We start from the raw sequence: 22992 nt of genomic DNA on the forward strand, positions 1-22992 counted from the left end.
CAAAAAATGGCATTTTTCCCTTTTTTTTCAAATCAATGGAAAACAGTGAAACTTATGATTTTTTTTGTACAAATATCTTTGAGGTTATGGAAATAGCTTTAAAATGACATATTACAAAGCTTGATATACTCATTTATTGTTAATATAATTGCGAAAAAAGGTCGGAATTGCAAAAAAAATTATTTTCAAAATAACTGTTGTAAAAATTAGTGTACATGTTTGAAATTTTCGTCAAATGATGGTTTTTTAGTGCTTAATATGTGATAAAAATTTCAAAGCGATCCATTCAATTGTTTAAATTTTATTCGAATTGCTTATCTCAGAGAGCATTTTTTTGCAATAACATAAGTCAGAAAAAAAATTACGTTAGAACCATTCCACAGATGTCAAATGGAAGAGCATGAGCTATATTTTTAACTTGGTTTAAAAAAAGCGAATAAAAAATGCATTTATTAGTAATAAATAATTATGCAAAAGTATCGTAAATCGTTCCTTATAAACTTTTTGCATAACTTTTTCCAAAAAAATTAACTTTTTTACCCCGTTTTAGGTGCACAACTACCAAGTAATGTTATTTATATCATAATTGATAAAAAATTGTAATAAATATATATAATTTCTTATATAACAAAATAAAAAGTTTATAAGGAAAGATTTACGATACTTTTGCATAATTATTTATTACTAATAAATGCATATTTTATCCGCTTTTTTTAAACCAAGTTGAAAATATAGCTCATGCTCTTTCATTTGACCTCTGTGGAATGGTTCTAACTTTATTTTTTTCTGACTTATTGCAAAAAAAATGCTCTCTGGGATAAACAATTTGAATAAAATTTAAACAATTGAATGAATCTCATTGAAATTTTTATCACATATTAAGCACCAAAGAACCCTTATATGACAAAAATTTCAAAGTTGTACACTAATTTTTACAATAGATATTGCGAAATTAATTTTTTTTGCAACTCCGAACTTTTTTCGCAATTATATTAACAATAAATGAGTATATCAAACTTTATAATACGTCATTTTTAAGCTGTTTCATTATCTCAAAGATATTTGTACTAAAAAAACCATAAGTTTCCCTGTTTTCCATTGATTTGAAAAAAAAAAAGGGAAAAATGCCATTTTTTGACACTTAATTGTTTATAAATAAAAATGGCCGCCAGATCCTACGCAGGAAATAGTTACAATTTGCTCTTATAGGTATTACCTGTCGAAAAAACGCTTCAGTACCCTGGCTGCTCGAGTGTCATGGGAAAAACCTTATTACCCTGGACTAATTTCAACTCGGTGGATTCGTAGGTTCTCCCTAGTAACCGTTTCGACTACATTTTTGAAAAATAGTAGAGGGTGCTGTGAAGATACAATGTTTCTGCAATTTTTTTAACAAAAAATACAAATCCCATTCTTTAAAATGACATCAATTAAATTCCTTAATTATTATAAACAAATTATCTGTGAATTAAAAAAAAACACATGGCTAACTTTGTCCCAAATGAACTCAGGCTAATTTTTTTTATTTGAAAATTCGTGTTAAAATACTAGCTTTTCGAAAATATAAAAAGATTGTCTCTACGGACAATATTTTTAAAGTTATTATAAATGTATATAAACTACAAAATTTCAAAAATTTGGCATTAGGATTTTTGACTATATTAATATTTTTTAACTTTTCTTAATACATTTTGATACTATCAGTCTTTTACTTTCATTTGGCATACTCAGATTTGCCTTACATTCATTATTTTCTGTCTTATGTTATTGCAAAATAAAGGCCTCTGGGATAAACAAATAGAATAACTTTTAAACTAATTAATGGATCGGTCTCAAATTTTGAGCGTTTGTTAAGTACCCCAATACCCAACTTTGGGTGAAACAATAATGTTCTAAAGTAATTTTAGTAAAAATTATTAACAAATAACGATTTTCATTTTTTTGCAGTTTGCATAGCAACAATAGTACATTGTTTACCGGGTAGGAAAAGCTTAACATTCCTGGACGACTGTGAAGATTGCTAAGTCGAGGCGCAAGCCGAGACTTAGCAACACAGAGTCCAGGAATGTGGCTTTTCCTACGAGGTAAACATACTATTTTTCCGCAAATCGTTTAAAATTCGACAGATATTGATTGATTTAAAAAAAACGCGATAATTTTATTCCCAAATAAATGGTGCTTTGAAATTCCTAATAAAATTACTTGGGTTACTATGGAAACGTATTGAGGTTGAATTGTCAAACTAACAACTGTACGGAAATATCATTTCCTTACAGTAAGGAAATGACATTTCCTTACAGTAAGGAAGTCCTGACTTTTTCTTCAAGAAATTTTGACAGGAATGTCAAAATTTCCTGGCGATTTGCGGAAAATTAACTTCTTAACTTTCGAAAGTAGGCATTTTGAAGCTTTTTCAATGTTCTAAAAAATAAAGTTTTCTAATTTTATGTCAACTATTTAGCTTTTGAATGGGGTGCAAAAAATCGTAAAAGTCGCGTTTTTTGTACTAAATTGTTAATACTATAGGTCTACAATAACTAAAAAAGTAGAGTGTCCTGAGAAAATCCTTATTTCTCTGGACTAATACTCCCACAAAATTCATTAGAAATTAATGTCAGTACAGCTGTTTCGGTAAAGGGCCTTCCTCAAGCGATGTATTTTTACTATGCGTCTAGACTTTATCTTTATAGTCTGAACATTTTTTCATAGATTCTAATAAAGATAGCTTATTTTGGATATGGAGAATCTAAAATTAGTCATTAAAGTAATCATTAAGTTTTACAAGGTGAATTTTGTACGTAGAATATGTTTTTCTATTATTGAAAAACCTTTTGTGTTAAGGTCCTATCAGTTTGACCGACGCCGACGTTTTAAGTTTTTGGGCAGTAAAGAGCAAAAAGGAGATAAAAACAGCTCAACTTGTTAAATACTGCATTATTGTTATTTTTGCAGTAATTTATAAATGTTAATAACTTATAACTATTATTTATTATAACAAAAATTTTTAACTTGTTTAAACAATTATACAGCTTTCAAATAAGAATATTTGTATTTTGAACGTTAATAAGTACACGTGTGGTAAGTTTTTTAAAAAGAATATATGTAACAGGAAACCATATGCAGTTTTATTTTATTATAAATAAATTCATTCCTTATAACAAAACTAAAGCATCCTTGATATTTAGTATTGCGTAGTTAGACGGCTCTACTCGAGTTATTTAGGATTAAAAAAAAATGAAGAAAATTGCTCTATAATACCTAGAAAGCCGAGAAAATACATTTTTTAAGGTATACCGATTTTGAACTTTGAATGATTTTTATGATGAATGGTGATTATTGATCATTATATTATGATGAATGTAGTTTATTTTTGAATATTCGTACCTAAAGTATCATTTTTTTGCAATGTGATCAAAAGAATAAAAAAATGAAATCTACCGAAATTTGACGATTTCTACAGAAAAAATAAGAGCAGTCTCCCAAAATTTTGTCCAATACCTGTGGCAACACTGCTCAAATATTATATTTCCAGATTTTGCCATACAACTCACACTTACTCTAAGGATAAAATACACCATATCATCCCAGATACCTACGGTATCAAAAGGATTGATAGACAATTCACCACTATTAATCTCACTGGTCGTTCTTTACCATAAAGATTAACCTTTCTACCATCAATGGGTAGGTACGCATGAATTATCTAGTAAAATACAAATTTTTATATCCTTATTGTATCGCAAATTTGAAACGTGACTTTTCATGAGATAAGGTTTATACCCAGTGTAATGTATTTGCATTTTAAAATATCATTTTTGTTATTCTTTGAATTGAGAAAAATATTTCCGTTGTATGGTTCCACCGGTACCCAAACAAATGCTCCTGTAGATTTTTTTTCAGAGAAGGGTGTTTTATTAGATTTTATGGCTTCTTTCAATTCTTTGGAAGCGGTTGTCGTGTAATTTAGTGTTGTACTAAAAAAATACGTATAGACTAAATACAATAGGGGTTCCATGGACCCGTTGACCGCCCCCCTGTATCCGCGCCTGATTGTACAGTGTATAAACGAAATGACACTAAATAGAAAATAAGAATGGAATAATCACATAATCACAATAGGGGAAACCCATGTGGCCAAAATAGCAAGGGATAAATCACCAATCAGTAGAAAAAGTATTGGTCGGCCGAGCAAAAAACAACCTTACCTAGAGGTATCAATCCGCCAATGACTAAGCAGAATTGCGTATAAAAAGTAAAAAGAAAAAGAAGAAATGGAACCACCAGAATTACATAAGACTTGCAGACCAAACTGTCCTACTTGCAATCATTAATGAATCAATTCAACACGTAAAAAACAATACTGGGTTGGATTAGTGATATGGTGTAAAAGTAAATGTAATTAATTTTTATGAAGATTACAAAGAAACACCACGTAGGATGTAATTTAGAGATACCATACTACAATAAAATAGGATTAATAATGACATATTTTGCCTTTTGTATTGATGAAAAATGAAAACAACGATCAGAATAGCAGATAACTTTCAATAGAAAATGGAACGATAAGAAGAATAAATACATCTTTAAAACTCACAATAAACCACTTTGTTTGAAAATAGTAACACACTTTTGACTTTTGTTAAAAAAACAAATTAATTTGCCACGTAAACGAAAACCATAAATGTTTGACAATATTTACAAGAACGCCATTTCCTCCTTCATAATTCAGACTTAAAAGTCATAGACTGTAAAGAATATTTTAACCACATAATAATTTTTCAATTTAGCTCAATTTTATTCTAAACTCACCTCATTGGTTTGAAGAGAGCTTCCATATTATTGGCAAAATCAATTATGAGTTTCAGCTGCGTTCCACCAGTTTTCTGAACTGTAACAAAAATTAAAACGTAAATATGTGTAAGATGAAAGTAACTTTTATGTAGACTTAAAAAGCGTTTTAAAGAAAAATATTAAATAATTAGTCGTAATAAATATAATCAATATATTCCGGATAAAAGCTTTTAGTAGCAAGTTCTAATAATTAAAATAATATTCTAGTAGACTTTTTTCCTGACGTTATCCTGAACATAATGCAAAAAACAGCAAGTTTCTAGGTGCTGTATTTAAAAATAGATTTATTCGGGTGTTTTTAGTGCTAAATTCCCCGGGATAATTATTACTGAGGGTCGAAAGTCCCTGAAAACTTCCATAATGTTTATTTTAATAAGTTACAGGGGTGAAAAAAAAAAGAAAATTTAGTTTGATTTCAATTTTAAATATTTCATTCGAAACAAACTTTTTGTTTATTCTAAGGGACTTTCGGCCCTCGGTAGTAATGTAGTATTTCATTCTGCGTTTAAATTTTTCAAAAATATTTATTAGTTTTCACAGGATTCGAAAAAAAAAGAATGTATATAAATGGCATTGGACCAAGATTTTGCGCATACTCCTTAAGCGAAAAGTAAAAAAACATTTCTCCCCTTGTGCCGAAGTTCTCAATCCCTTCATAACGTACCCCAATGGCGAACAGGAAACATCCTTTGAAAGTATAAAACAGGTGTCAATAATATGAAACAGAATAAATACTCGCCAATCAGCTGAGAACATAGGGACTGCAGTTCTACTATTGTCGTATATTTGTGAATTGAATACTCCATACACATATACACACATACCCACTACACCCTGTTTTAGAATAAACAGTAGCGATCAACAGGTAGCAACAAACGCGTTCCAAGATTGCGGCTCTAATTTTGAATATTTTGTCGAGATATTTGGCACACATATTCGTAATATAATAAAGAATGGCGGTACAGAGCCCAATTTCAGAAATATGTTAGTATGTGGAAATTACTCTATAACTAAATAAAATATTGAAAAAAGGAGCCTGTACCGCCATTAAGAAAGACAAAAAATACACTTTTTTCCAATAAACTTTTTTATCCCGTGCCTGAGATTGTGTGTTACATTGTAACTACTAAAAATCGATTTTTTTATAACAAGAAATCGAACGTCACTGACTTGGCAACATTTCGCGCCTATGTGTATAAAAATTATTGTTTTTGATAGTATAAACGTTACTGTCAGTGTCGAATTACCGACACACTGTTGCCTCACTTTTGAAAGTTCGCAGAACTTTCGCAATCTTGGACCGCGTTTGTTGCTACCTGTTGATCGCTACTGTGTGCTCTTAATACAAAATTTCAGACAGTACCATAACTAGCTCATCATATGGTAAAAAAGGTTACTGCACTCCCCAATCCTGAGGTGTCACATCGTCATACAAGGGGATAGGTATATAGTAAACGGGGAAAAGTACTACCTTCCTTAAGTTATACTTCAGGGAGCTGAAGACCTCTGTGGGATTATAGCATTATCACGATATGGGCGTACTGCCATGCGTGACAGCATTTTCTCCCAACTCGTGGTTAAAAGTGGACCACAAGACAAAAATAAAGGGGTCGTCTCCTAAGAGGACTCAGAAATGAGTGACCCTTCTTAGTCTACAACTAAATATATTAGGGAAACGAGATGGTAGTCGAATTCGGTCAAGAACAGAAGACCTCTCGAAAGAAACAGACTCAAAGCCAATTATGACAAAAGGTCTTCTCAAAAATACTGCCTTAACACCAAACGCCTATTCGCCCTATTCGGAGCTCAGAAGAAAAAGACTTGGAAGTGGCAAATGAGAAACTGGAACTTTGAACACTTAGGAGCCCTAAAACTAACAGACAAGATCATACAGAGACGTAACAAAAATATTACGATGGCATTAACATAAATATACGTTATCCTGATACTCAACATAAGATAACTTAACAAGATAAGTCTCAGATGGACTGGATCCAATGAGAATTGTTACGTAACCAGTTACTACAATGATGTCGATTTATGTTTTCGTTAATAACAAATGCTGTCTCATTGTAAAACATAACATTATTTAAAAAAATTGATAATTTGGATCGGAATATTGGGTCAGTCGAATTGGCTGTCAAGTTCTAACTTCAAACCTGATGATCCAAATATTGTACGTCAACCACTTGTGGATAAACAGAACATTATATTTCCACCTCTACATATAACATTCGGTCTCATGAAATACTTCGGCCAAATTTTGCCAATTAAAGGAGTGTTTCATGTTTCTAATTTCAGAAGTTACTAGTCTGTTATTTGAAAATAATAAAGGCCGATGTTTTTAATGATCCACATATTTGATTTTTGATTTTTCCTAAACAATGCCTGAAATGTAAAATATAATGCTTGGTTGGCTTTCAAAATTATTGTTACAGACTTTCTTTGAAATATACGAACACAGAATAAATTACTCAGAAATTGTCTAACAACTCTGCGAGTGTTTCAAATAGCTAGGTTGCAACATGAGCAAAGAACTAAATTTTTACATACATAGCTACCCTGCTGATTTTCCGGAAAATCTTTTTGCAGTAATTGATGAGCAGAATGAACGATTCCATCAATAATTTGAAATTTTTGTTTTCATGTGGTACGATAGGTTGTCTTTTTAGTTTCGCATACAGCTATAAAAACAAAACATATATAGACTTAAAGTACTTTATTACTTTTCAAAATATGTCCCACCAAGATCGATAGACTTTTGCATACGTTCAAACCAAATTAGTAAAACAGTTATTCAGCCTTCAGTTGACACCTAAAAATGGCTGTTTTAAAGGCATCTATGGCTTCTTCTGGCGACTGAAATCGCCGCCCACGCATTGAATTCTTGATCTTTGGGAACGTGAAGAAGTCGTTGGGACTTAAGTCAGGGCTATACGGTGGGTGGTTTAACAATTCGATGTTTTGAAACTCTATTGTATTTTGGGCACTGCAAGCACTTGCATTGTGATGATGTAAGATGATTCGCCGTTGTGTGTTGCTTTGTCGGAGATTCGCGATAAGTTCTGGTAAACAAACGGTTATATACCAATAAGAAGTAACCGTTCTTCGATCTTCTAGACCAATTGTTGCCAAATGACCAGATTTTGACACAAAAATGTCGACCATTTTCTTTGACACACTTCGAGGACGTATCACTTTTATTTGTTTTTCGCATCTTGAAACACCCACACAGCGGATTGGCGTTTATTTTCCGGTTGGTAGGAGTAAATCCAAGATTCATCGCCACTAACAATACTAAAAACGTTTTTTGAGCTTCCTTTGTTGAACCGTTCCAATATGTTTCGACACCAATTGACGCGAGCCGCTTTTTGCTCTTATGTAATCAAATGAGGGATCCAACGGCAAACCAACTTCCTAACACCCAGTTCTTCGTCTTTTAAATACCCAATTATGCTTCTATCTTCCGGTATGTTACACGGCAGTCATCCTTAATTAGCTGACGAACCGCATCAATGTTTTCCTGTGTGACTGCTGTTTTGGGTGGACCTGGCCTGGATTCGTCGCTGAGACTGGAGCGACCACGTTGAAATTCGCAATACCAGCGGGAAATAGTTGACTGGTATGATGCTTCATTCCCAAACACAGAAACCATTTCAGCCTGACACTGCTGTTGGAATAATCCTCTTCGAAAATTGTAAAAAATTATTGCTCTAAAATGTTCGCGGCTAAGATCCATCTTTCGACCGAATTTCAAAAATTCACTGTATCTACACGACTTGTTGTATTGCAATAAAATTCTCGATTTATGTCAACAAAAGATTGAGGTTACGTTTGTGTCTGAAGGTTTTAGTGGTGACGCCCTCTAAGCGGTTATACGCAAAACTAAAAAGACAAGTAATTACCGTTCACTATTTAAACAATTATTTGTATGAAAACAATTTAACTTGCTGTAAATGCTTTTGTAAACGATGTACCATATATATATACAGATTCCGCGAGAGAATTTCGGAACATAGCATTGAGTACATGTGTAGCTGAACTGCATTTAAAATAGTGGACCAATATAAAACTTCGACACACAGAAATCCATACCACGTTGATAAACATTATATCAAATATCGTTCAACTATCTGTCTCCTTTTAGGAGATGTCATAGCCCATAGCGCCGCCCAAAGTCAATATTGCCAAGCGGCGTATATTAATCCGACTTTCAGATCTTTTTGAGAGTTGTATCTCCTTGGTACCTTTAAATAAATCGGATATGTGCCTATATTTTTCAGTGTAACTACCAATCTACTACAACAGACTAATCACAAAATTAAACTTAATGGTTTGTAGCTATTTCCTTTCTTTCCTGTAACTATTTTCTGGTTAAACGTTATTATACCTTGTTTGAGAGAAATATCTAGAGAAATGCGATTGGCAAAACTGCCCAAAATAACCGTATGACTGCTCAGAAAAGGAGAGTCTTGTGGCTTGTCTAATGGAGACTTGCATGTCTGCACAGCCCAAAGGATTATAACCAAATTGACTACAAGCACAAGCCGATGGCATATCCTCTAGCTTTCTACGCATTCGCGGTAAGAATGGATTATTATAAGGTTATTATGGATATGTACTTAAAACATATAATTTCACCTAAAATACTTTAAAATTTTAATAAATCTATATAATATAGTAGTGTAGGAAACAGAGGTTGAACCTCGCAAAATGGACACAAGTCCGGTTTTATTTTTCTTCTGGTATATCAAGGGGTGCTTATTATGAGACTAACTTTTTCTTAAAAAAATTCGCCCCGGAACCCCCTTTTCATCCCTTTAAAAGGGGTAATTTGTGGGTTTTGCGAAACGTAGCCCTTCCAGTACGTTTTGCAAAAATTTTATTTAATAGTAAATTGAAGAGGACTATATTTCCTACTATTTATTTTCCAACAGCATATGTCTATCACCCACCGTTTAGCGGGGATGGCGCCCCAAAGTTGACAAGTTTTTAAAAAAGATGTTTTTGAAAATAATTATTTTTTCCTAACTGTAATGAAAATTAAGAACAAACCCAGGGGAAATTAATCACAACTAAGTGGGTAATTTTTTGGTATACATTTTATTTAAGGACAATTGCCCATTTTTTAATTGCAGGGTGTTACATTTTAAAAAACCCCTTTTTATACCATCTGAACCGCCTATGCTAAGTAAAAAAACTTTCAGCGATTATCCATGTACTAGTGTTATTTACAAATTTCTATAAAGCACCCCCATTTTTTTCCGGAACCACCCCAAAAAAAGGAGAATTAGTAAAGAAAGTGATTTTCTTAAAATCCTTCACACACCATGCCCTTTATTAAAATGCTTCATATATCATTTTGTGCACGTTTTTATTACCCATGCATGGACAGCAAAAGCGATTTCTTAATGCAACCCCTGTAGCCAAAAAAAATTAAGGTGGGGTTGAAAAAAATTTTTTTTTGCTTTTTGACCCATATGGATATATGCTCCATCAATAAGGTTTTTCATAATATGATTATTGCAACATCCCTGCGGAAACTGTCCCTATGTTAAAACTTAATACATAATTTGTTTAATCCTAAATAAGGTGGCAATGACATATTTGCTGATATTTTGTAAGTTGCCGATTGTCAGAATGACAAGATCCAATAATTAAATTTCATTACGTACACCAACGAATGTATTTTAGACGAAGAATAAATTTAATAAATTGAAGATAAATTCCTTTTATTAGAACCACAAAAATAATACAGTCCACCCAAGATATTTATACATATTTTTTGGTCCAATTCGAGCCCCATATTTTGAAAATCAATTGCAACGATCTATTGAAGAAGCCACAAGCGAAGTCTATAGTAGCGATCAGTGGCCCAGTCAAGTAGTGAACTATTTTAAAGAAATTATTACACAAAGAGGTGATATTCAATAAAATCAATTGCAACAATCTATTGAAGAAGAAGCCACAAGCGAAGTCTATAGTAGCAGTCAGTGGCCCAGTCAAGTAGTGAACTATTTAGAGAAATTATTACACAAAGAGGTGACATTCAATCTATAAACGAATTGGTCAACTATAAATTACAGTTCAAGAACGCTATTAAAATTATAACACGAGGATATCCTTTTAAACTATTTTCTGATCATATTACTGTAATTAAGGGTTTGCAGTTTTACATTATTTTGATTACCCCCTTTTTTCAACTTTAAAACGATTATTTTGAAGTCATTTAGAATATCTATTTTTGAATATTTGTCAAATTGACATTTCGATAACAGTTCCAGTTACTTAGAACTTTGAACTGATTTCATTTAACGTTGGTGTACATTTCTAGGTCAATATTGCATTTTTTCCTATTATTTCAAAATTGATACAATTTTCAAGTAAAATACAATTATTTTTGATGAAATAATGTGTCCATTTACCATTGCACAATAATTACACTTGGGATACTATTTCCATAAGTTCAAGTTCAAGTTTCAAGTTCAATATAAGTTCAATTTTAACAGGTCTACTTATACCTGTTTTCAATCAATTGCCAATTTACCATTTCTATATTACGAGGTACGATTATACGAGGATTACGAGGTAGATACGATATTACCTCTATAACAATACAAATACAATTATTGTCAAAGGTCTATTTATACCTTTGTCAAACCATTGCTAGATTACAATTTTAACAGGTCTATTTATACCTGTTTTCGATCAATTGCCAATTTACCATTTCTATATAACGAGGTCGAGGTACGAGGATTACGAGGTATTACGATTTTACTTCTATACGAATACAAATACGAATAAAAATACGAATACAAATAATACAAATACAAATACGAAAAATACAATTATTGTCATAGGTCTATTTATACCTTTGTCAAACCATTGCTAGATTACAATTTTAACAGGTCTATTTATACCTGTTTTCAATCAATTGCCAATTTACCATTTCTATATTACGAGGTACGATTATACGAGGATTACGAGGTAGATACGATATTACCTCTGTTACAATACAAATACAATTATTGTCAAAGGTCTATTTATACCTTTGTCAAACCATTGCTAGATTACAATTTCTATTTAGCCTATATTTCCATTTTGATTATTAATGTCTATTAAACAATTAATAAGAAACAGAAATTCATTGACTCAAGAACTAGCAATGTTAAATGAATTTGCTACAAGTATAGATACCAATTTGCCTACTATTTCAGATGTAGAATACAGGTTAACTGGTTACAATGATTTATTACAAGAGTTTAATCAACTCCAGAGAACTATAGAGGAGAAATGTGATGAAACAGATCTAGAGACTCATTATGAAACACGAAAGCAATTTAAAACATCATTTTTTGATGCTATGGCAATATTAATGAACTATGTGAATAAAAATGCAATTAATGTTACTAATGGTATAACTTTCCCCAATTCAAATCAATCTTTTGACTATATAAAAAATAACTTTTTACCAAAAATAAAATCAAATATAAGCCATACCAAAGATCAGTGTAGACTAGATAATTGTAAAAAATGTTCAAAAAAGCATAGTACATTGCTGCACATTGATTCTCAAATTAAATCAACAATAATTTTAGAGCCATCTACTAGTCAAACAAATTTATTAGTTGAAAATAAGATTCCAGTTACACAAGTTTTGCTGCCTACTGTAACATTTCAAGGTAAGGATAAATACAACAATTTTCATAAAGCTAGAGCAATTTTAGACAGTGGTACACAATCAAATTTATTCACTGAGCCTTTTTGTCAAAAAATTAATATTCCATTGATCAATAGACATATTCCAATTATCGGTATTAACCAATCTGAAAGCATTACTCATAAAAAAAGCAGCATCAATATAATTTCAAGCAATAAACAGTTTTCTACAATTTTGAACTGTCCAGTAGTACCAAGTATTAGCACTGCTACTCCATCATATGTCTTAAACAATTCTCTGTGGCGCATTCCTGAAAATATTAAATTGTCAGATCCGTCTCATTATGAACCAGGATGCATAGATATACTAATTGGAGCTAGTGAATTTTGGAGTTTGCTATCACAAGGCAAAATAAAATTAGGGAAAAACTTACCAATTTTACAAAATACAATGCTATGTTGGACAGTAGCAGGCTTAGCACCAATATAAAAACCCATTTCAAGTCAACACATTTTCAATTTCTCTGTTATTGAAAGTTTAGATGAGCAATTAAAAAGGTTTTGGGAATTAGAAAAAATTCCTGAAAGTAACTTTTTATCACAAGATTATATTGAAAGTAAACAATTATTCTTAAATACTACATCTAAAGCTCCCAATGGACAATTCATTGTTAAATTGCCATTTAAATATCCTCCAGAAATATTAGGCAATTTCTTTGATACTGCGGTAAAACGCTTCTATTTTCTCGAAAAAATACTCACAACCAATCCAAAGTTAAAATACTTATACAAGCAATTTATTGATGGATATCAAGAATTTGGTCAATTATTCAATGTTACAAGGACTATTGATACACAATTTCAAACCTATTACTTTCTTCATCATAGTGTATACAAAGAATCAAGTCTCACTACTAAACTAAAAGTAGTTTTCGATGGAAGCTGTAAAACTACTAGTGGTTTGTCTCTTAATGATATACAATATGTGGGTCCTAAGATCCAAAATAATATATTTCCTATTTTAATCAGATTCAGACAATACATTTACGCAGTTTCAGCAGATGTCAGCAAAATGTATAGACAAATTCAAATGCACCCTGAACATCAACCCCTACAAAGAATTATCTGGAGAGATGATCCAGAGAGAGAACTTCAGGTTTTGCAGTTGAATACAGTCACATATGGCACTGCGGCTGCTCCATATCTAGCCATACGATGTTTAAATCAGTTAGGTATTGATTATTCAGATAAATACCCACTTGCTTCCAAAACTATTTTAAAGGATTTCTATGTAGACGATCTATTAACTGGTGCCAATGACCTTCAAACACTTAGACTCTTGTGTCAACAAATTTCTTCTATTTTAAATTCGGGCCATTTTCAACTTCGAAAGTGGATTTCTAATTCACAGTCTTTGTTAAATGAACTTGCAGACAACAATGTTTTCAACTCAATTCTCATGTTAGGAGAAAATGAATCATCTAAAACTTTAGGCATTCAGTGGTTTAGTCAACCAGATTTGTTTATTATACCTTCAGACCATGTTACAAAAAGAACAATTATTCTATCTTATATTTCCAAAATTTATGATCGATTACGATTGCTTAGCTTATGTATTATAATAGCAAGAATTATTATTCAAGAGTTATGGTCTAAGGAATTACTATGGGATGAACATATTCCTAAAAACTTGTGGAAAACTTGGCATGAATTTTATGTTCAATTAAAAAACCTTAACAAACTACAAAAGATTTCTATAAATAAAGGAACTCTTAATGCAAGTAAACTCAATAGTGTTACAATGAAACTTAATAAATCAGCCCAAATTGAGTCATTTTATGATATTATTCACATTCTAAATACCAATAAACAATTACCAAAGCATTATAAAATACGTTCATTGCAACTTTTTATTGATGAGGTTGGTGTCTTGCGTGTAGGAGGCAGGTTACGTTTTACTTTGCTTAACTTTGACATAAAACATCCAAAATTATTATGTTCAAAGCATCCATTATCACACCTCATAATTAAACACAAACAAAATACACTCTTACATGCAGGAACTCAATCACTTTTGTCTTCTATTAGACAAAAATATTGGATAAGAGGAGCAAAAAATCTACTAGCTAAAAGGTTTATAAAAGACTATATGATATGCTTTAAGGAAAAGCCTACTCTCTGTACAGCACTCATGTCTAACTTACCTGACAAACGTGTTTTGCAATCATTTCCCTTTCAGCATAGTGGTATAGATTATGCTGGTCCATTTTCAATTGCAGATAGAAAGGGAAGAGGTAAACTAATTACCAAATGCTATATATGTTTTTTTGTATGTTTTTCAACCAAGTCAATACATCTTGAATTAGTTTCAAATTTAACGAGTGAAAATTTTGTGGCATGTACGTAGATTTATTTCAAGACGAGGTATGCCTTCAAATATATACTCAGATAATGGTACTACTTTTATAGGTGCCTACAATGAACTTAAGGAGTTGGGTCAATTTTTACAACAGCATCAAGGTGTTGTTTTAGATTTTGCAGCAAATCAGGGTTTCATCTGGCATTTTATACCTCCATACTCTCCCAATTTTGGTGGCCTATGGGAGGCTGCTGTCAAAAGTACAAAATTTCATTTTAAAAGAATTTTGAAAGATGCAATATTGACATATGAAGAGTTTAATACACTATTAATTCAAATTGAAGGAATATTAAATTGCAGGCCGTTATTTGCATTATCCAATGATCCTCCTGACCTAAATCCTCTAACTCCTTCACATTTTCTTATTGGACGGATCATCACAGACCCTCCTGATGCTGATTTTCAAGAAGTTCCATCTAACCGACTATCTAGACTTCAATTTGTGCAACAACTGAAGCAACAATCTGTAATCGGTTTTCAAAAGACTATGTCACTCAACTACACAAGCAGTATAAATGGAACGAACCTGCATCTCCAATAATAGTGGACAGTTTTGTCCTCATCAAGAATAACCAGTTACCATCTTTCCGATGGAACATTGGACGAGTGTTAAAATTTTTTCCTGGAAAAGACAATATCTCTAGGATAGCGGAAGTTCGGACGTCCAATGGTGTTTTAAAACGATCTATTAGAGACCTCTGTTTACTACCATTACAGGACTCGCATGTGTAATGTAGTTAATTTTGTTGTGTTTTATATTACATTAATATTATTATTATTTGAAGGTTCCCTTCAAGGTGGGGGCTATGTTAAAACTTAATACATAATTTGTTTAATCCTAAATAAGGTGGCAATGACATATTTGCTGATATTTTGTAAGTTGCCGATTGTCAGAATGACAAGATCCAATAATTAAATTTCATTACGTACACCAACGAATGTATTTTAGACGAAGAATAAATTTAATAAATTGAAGATAAATTCCTTTTATTAGAACCACAAAAATAATACAGTCCACCCAAGATATTTATACAAAAATAAACTGCAGAAACTACTCCTATCCCTTGGAGAGCATGTTTTGACGATTTTCTCATTACCTATGAATTTTAAACAAAACTTATAGAGAATTAAAGACCACTATTTTCTCTACAAATACTGTCCTATGTATTTTTTTCATATAAGTAACCGTTTCGGCACATTGGTTCCGTAAACCTCAGAAATGCTTTGGCGGGCTCCAGTTTTTGTTTTTCTTTTTCGTCATTTATTTATTTTATGGATAACTTACTTATGGAAAATGAACACTGTCTGCTACACATTATGGCCTATGCATATTTTATATTCTTTGCACCCTAAAGCCACAGTGATGGCCCAAAATCAATTTTTGATTATTTTCTTTATTAATTTTCATTTTTTTTTGGGGTGGTTCCGTGGAAAATATGGGGGTGCATTATACAAATTTATAAATAACACTAGTACATGGATAATCGATGAAAGTTGTTTTACTCTAGCATAGGCGGTTCAGATGGTATAAAAGGGGTTTTTTTTTTAAATGTAACACCCTGTAATTAAAAAATTTGCAAATTGCCCTTAAATGAAACCTATACCAAAAAATCAGCCACTTACATGTGATTAATTGCCGCAGGGTTTCTTCTTAATTTTGATTACAGTTAGGAAAAAATATTTTTTTTGAACATCTTTTTTAAAAATTTGTCAATTTTGGGGCGCCACCCCCGCTAAACGGTGGGTGATAGACATATGCTGTCGAAAAATAAAAAGTAGGAAATATAGTCCTCTTCATTTTGCTATTAAGTAAATTTTTTGCAAAACGTACAGGAAGGGCTACGTTTCGCAAAAACCACAAATTACCCCCTTTAAATAGATGAAAAAGGGGGTTCCGGGGCGAAATTTTTTAAGAAAAAGTTAGTCTCATATTAAGCACCCCTTGATATACAAGAAAAAAAAAATAAAACCGGACTTGTGTTCATTTTGCGAGGTTCAACCTCTGTTTCCTACACTCTTAGGTAGGTACATTAACTCCTTCAGTCATAATCGTCGCAGATCTTTACATAATTATATATAAAATAAAAGTGATCCTGGACAGCAAACGACGACAGTATTTAGGTCCTAAGAAAGTAAACATCTCGCGACTGGTTGCAAATGTTCCCGGAGGACAGAGCAGAAGCATATTTGTCTGACCCGATGCAACGCGACGCAATGCAAGATGCGACGAATATCTGGCATACAGTTTTACATTTAAGTGGTTATATTTACCGCACGCAGTGCTGTGCCATCCTGCCTGAAGCAGCCCGACATAAATGTAAGGCATAATGCACACGAAGCGTATCGTCATAGACGCGTATTAGATGCGACGTACGAAAAGCATACGCTTTCGTGCTGCTCACTTGTGTCTTTATGGAATACTGTACACGAAGCGTAAGCGGCGCGGAATCGTCAATGCAGAGAAGCTTCAAGCCGCCAGGCGTACAACGATGTCAGTCGCTTGTGGTACGCTTGAGTGTTAGAACCCCTTTTTTGACGGAATTTTATGAGAATGGCGGATCAAATATTAAAATTTGTCCAACTGATTAAAAATTATCAGTGTTTATACAAGGTGTCCCAAAAGTAGTGGAACGGTCAAATATTTCGCGAACTAAACATCGGATCGAAAAACTGAAAAATATATGTTCAATAATTTTCAAATATGTATCCAATGACACCAAACACCAACCCCCACTACACCCCCTGGAGGTGGGGTGGGGGTAACTTTAAAATCTCAAATAGCAACCCCTAGTTTTTCTTGCAGATTTTAATTCGTTACATAATAGTAAGCAACTTTTATTCAAGAAATTTTTTCGAACTGTGGATAGATGGCGCTATAATTGGGAAAAACGATTTATCCATATACCATAGGTAAATTATAGAAACTATCTAATATCTCACGAAATACACTTCCAAATGAGAAACTAAAAAACAGATTTTTAATATTTTTCGAAAACCTTTCGAATAACACTAAAGGTGACCCTCCAACCCACCCCCTGGAGGTGGGGTGGGGGGTAACTTTAAAATTTTAAATAGCAACCCCCACTTTTTATTACAGATTCGGATCCGTCATAAAAAATTAAGCAACATTTATTCGAATCATTTTTTAGAATTGTTAATAGATGGCGCTTTAATTGGAAAAATACGATTTAATAGCGTCATCAGAAATTTTAAAAAATGTTTCGAATAAATGTTGCTTAATTTTTTATGACGAATCCGAATCTGCAATAAAAAGTGGGGGTTGCTATTTAAGATTTTTAAGTTACCCCTCACCCCACCTCCAGAGGGTGGGTTGGAGGGTCATGTTTGGCGTTATTCGATAGGTTTTCGAAAACGATTAAAAATTTGTTTTTTGGTTTCTCATTTGGAAGTGCATTTCGTGAGATATTAGACCGTTTCTAGAATTTACCTATGGTATCAGGATAAATCGTTTTTCCCAATTATAGCGCCATCTATCCACAGTTCGAAAAAATGTCTTGAATACAAGTTGCCTACTTTTACGTAAAGAATCCAAATTTGCAAGAAAAACTGGAGGTTTCCATTTGAGATTTTAAAGTTACCCCACCCCACTTCCAGGGGGTGTAGTGGGGATTGGTGTTTGGTGTCATTGGATAGATTTTTGAAAATGATTAAACACGTATTTTTCAGTTTTTCGATCCGATGTTTAGTTCGCGAAATATTCGACCGTCCCGCTACTTTTGGGACACCCTATATAATAATACCCAAACAAGAGTACTCCAAAAAAATGTGTGGAATTTAGAGTCATCTTCCGACAACTCTTTGGCGGCAATAAATAACCTTCTGTTGTAGTTTTTGTAGATATAAGGATGCACCCAAAATTTCCTGTTTCTTTTTTTTGCGGTGGCGAAGATAATTTAACAAATATAAGTCCTCTTCGTCACTTAACATCTTTGCAAGTACTGTAAAAGCATGGAAAACCTTAAAACAAGACGATCACATGCCACTTGCAAATCGAATCGTTTGCGGATTTTAAGGCATAAAGGAATCGTCGCTGCATGACGAAACTTATACGCGTCTATGACGATACGCTTCTTGTGCAGAATGCCTTATATGTAAAACTGTATGCCAGATATCCGTCGCATCGGGCTGCATTGCATCGCGTTGCATCGGGTCAGACCAATATATTTCAGCCTTAAAGAAGATACAGATAAGTATTTTACTCTTTATTAACCAAGTTTTGACAGTAATAGAAAAGTTTTAACACCGTCGGTTGAGATGAATAAGCGTCACCGAGCCGTCAATTATTAATCTCTTATTGTACTACAATCTAGTCACATATCTATGATACGTTTGAAATTTGTATTTTTCCTTCTAGTCTGTATGCTATCACCTCTAAATAAGTGAGTGATTCATTATTATTCTGCATGTGCAGAATATAGGGTGAGGCAGATAACTGGCCTATTAGAAATATCTCGAGAACTAAAGGCAACAGAATCATGAAAATTGGAATGAAGGGGTTTTGAAGGATGATATATTAAATGAAAATATTTTCATCTCGTTGCAACTTCCGGTCATATAACTTCATTTTTTTTAATGGGACACCCTGTATATTTTTACATTTTTGGATTCTACTCAATATATTCTTTCTTAAAATATGAGGTTTTGTAATATTATACAGGCAATTTTAAAAGATATTTACGTTTTTTTATTAATTTCGTAGCAACATTCACACCCTGTAGAATTGTAATAGTTTGACATTAAAAACTCTGCTTACGTTCAAGTGATTTTTAATATAGTCTACTATTGTTAAGAATCAATAGTATAGCTAATTTTGAAATTTTAGTATACAGCGTGTCTACTTAAGTTGGAAACATATGGAAAACTTTTTTATTATTAATTTTGCGCAAAAAAGTTATTCTTTATAAAAAGTTCTGCATGCCCCAAAACCTAAGATTCAATCATCAGATGTCAAGTTTTCTCAATATTATACGAGGTGTGTCAAAAAATATGAATTTCGGTCAAGGGTAAAGTACCTTTATTTCTCTCAATATCTAAAATTCGTATGATAAAAAGTTGTTTGGAATTAAAAATTAAGATCAAATATGCAATTACATGCTTCTAATTGAAAAAAATTTTTCTCAAATTTATGAATACCCAACATCGTTTTTAATTATTACAAATATGATAACTCGTTTATTATTCATTTTACGAAAAAAAGTTATTCTTCATAAAAAGCTTTGCATGGTCTAAAATCTAAGACACTACCATGCTATATCAACTTTTATTAATTTTATACGAGGTGTGTCAAAAAATATGAAATTCGCTAAAGATTAAAGTACCTTTATATTTCACAATATTTCAATTAGAAGGATGTAATTGCATATTGAAACATAGGTTTTAATTCTAAACAACTTTTTGAATAACCGTTTTCAATATTGTGAAAAATAAAGATACTTTACTCTTGAGTGAAATTCATATTTTTTGACATACCTCGTATAAAATTAATAAAATGTGATATCTGATGGTTGTATCTTCGGTCCTAGGACATACAGAGCTTTTTATAAAGAATACATTTTTTTCGTAAAAGTAATAATAAAAGAGTTATCGTATGTGTAAAAATAAAAACGAAGTTAGTATCAATAAATTTAAGAAAAATTTGGAAAATACTTTTTTCCAATTAGAAGCATGTAATTACATATTTGATCTTAGTTTTTATTTCCAAACAACTTTTCATAATAAGAATTTTCGATATTGAGAGAAATAAAGGTACTTTACTCTTAAACGAAGTTCATATTTTTTGACATACCTCGTATAATATTGACAAAATTTGATATCTGATGATTGAATCTTACGTTTCAGAGCATACAGAACTTTTTATAAAGAATAAGTTTTTTTCGTAAAATTAATAACAAAAACGTTTCCCATATGTTTCCAACTTAAGTAGACACGCTGTACAGGGTTGGTCGAAACTCGGAATTAATATTTTCTAAGTTTTCTTAAATGGAACACCCTGTATTTTAGTACTGTAATGAAATGATATTTCATGGTACTTTTTATTTTATAAGTATTCCCTATACCTAATTGCTTTTACATTAAAAAATACGTAAAATTTTATTAGGTTGGCCGTGAAAAAAATTCAATCACAAATAATTTTTCATAAATTAATACATATTAATCCAGACTGATCCTTAAAATTACCAATAATGGTTTAGCTATCAAAATACCTACGTAGTTAAGATTGTTGGTGCCATTAACAATTAAGCACAAATTAAAGCAGTTAGGTATAGGGAATGCTTAAGAAATAAAAAAGTACTATAAAATATCATTTCATTACAATACTAAAATACAGGGTGTTCCATTTAAGAAAACTCAGAAAATACTCATTCCGAGTTTCGACCAACCCTGTATACTAAAATTCAAAATTTACCTATACTAATGATTCTTAACAATAGTAAACAATATTAAAAATCATTTGAACGTAAGTAGAGTTTTAGATGTCAAACTACTACAATTCTACAGGGTGTGAATATTGCTACGAAATCAATAAAAAAAACGTAATCTTTTAAAATACCCTGTATAACATTACAAAATCTCATATTTTAAGAAAGAAGACATCGAAGAGAATTCAAAAATGTAAAAATATACAGGGTGTCCCATTAAAAAAAAACGAAGTTATAAGCAACTTCTGCTTATAACTTCGCTTTGCTTTAAAGTAGCAAATAGATGAAAATATTTTCATTAAATAGATGACTCTTCAAAACCCCTTAATTCAAATTTTCATCATTCTGTTGCCTTTAGTTTTCGAGATATTTCTAATAGGCCCTTTATTTGCCTCATCCTGTATATCCTTGATCATCTAGGATATTACTCGATCTGCAGCGGTTCTAAAGAGTTCTATTTTTGTTTTTCACTCTACTTTTTTAAAATTTTCAACCAGGACGTGCATCGTCCTCTTTTTCATGTCTCCTTCCACTTTCCTTTATATAACCAATCACATCAACTCATATTTTTCTGATCTTAATATATGACCAAAATTTATTTTGGCTTATTTTTCTTTACTTTGCGGTATTAGTTCTTTTTCATCTTCTAAGACTACCTTCCTTTATGTGATTCGTTAATCATTAGGCATTATATTGCATTATTAATTTAAAAAAATTAATTTTTTCTAGTTTTTTGTTACTATAAGTGGGGTGTAACATAACTCAATGAATCATCATGACACTAATCTATGTTTTTATATATGTTACGGGTAAAGTTAGGTAAACGGATAATTCTAGGATTACCCGGGTAAAGTGCGAAGTACTCGCGAAGTATCGGTAATATCTGATAGTAAGTCCGAAATATAATTTAAATAGTTCAAATTTCGGGCTTCACTCGAGTAATACACATACTACCTACTTTCTCTTGGCTAAATGCTTAATTGGGTATACTAGGAATGATAAGGCCGTAACTGTTTGAAAGATATCTTAATTTAAAAAAAAAAAAAACGTATTTTACAAAAGTAATGAAAGTGAAACTATAAATACTGCAGAAATAAAAATAATAAACTTCTTCTTCTTTTTTCTTGTATGTAGGCTTTAAAGCCTGTTTCTTCCTCAATATTAGCCTCCTAAATTGTTTAAGTTCTCGCACCATATTTTTCTTGGTCTGCAAATACTTATTCGTCCATTTGGTGACTTATCTCGTGTTATTCGTACTATCCTACCCTCTGCCATTCTACTAATGTGTTCGTTCCACTACTGTTTCCGATTTCAACTTATGTGTCTTCTACATTGTATAATCTTCTTATGTTTTCGCTTCTCTCCCTATCCAACAGACTTTTCCCTGATATTCGTCGGAGTATTTTCATCCCTGTTGTTTCTAGTAATCGTCTCGTTTTAGATGTGTCAGTTCTTGTCTCCGCCGTTTATGTCAATATAGGTCTAATTACTGCTTTATAGATTCTTGCTTTTGTGTCTTGTCTTAGGTGTTTGTTCTTCCAGATTGTGTCATTAAGAGATCCCGCCGCTTTACCAGCTTTTAAGCTGGGTTGTCGTACTTTCTCTTCAACGTCTCCGTAACTG

The 22992-nt window shown here is 32.1% G+C and overlaps 1 protein-coding gene across 1 annotated transcript in view; it reads right to left on the minus strand.

Annotated features, from left to right (window-relative positions):
* The window catches only part of LOC114338920 (extracellular serine/threonine protein CG31145), a 964172-nt gene that overhangs the window by 439701 nt on the left and 501479 nt on the right, over positions 1–22992 (minus strand). The window contains exon 6 of the mRNA XM_050647518.1: positions 4810–4888. Coding sequence (XP_050503475.1) covers positions 4810–4888 — 79 coding nt within the window. The remainder of the gene's footprint in view (positions 1–4809; positions 4889–22992) is intronic.

This window comes from Diabrotica virgifera, chromosome 3 (assembly GCF_917563875.1).
Source record: "Diabrotica virgifera virgifera chromosome 3, PGI_DIABVI_V3a".
Taxonomy (NCBI): domain Eukaryota; kingdom Metazoa; phylum Arthropoda; class Insecta; order Coleoptera; family Chrysomelidae; genus Diabrotica; species Diabrotica virgifera.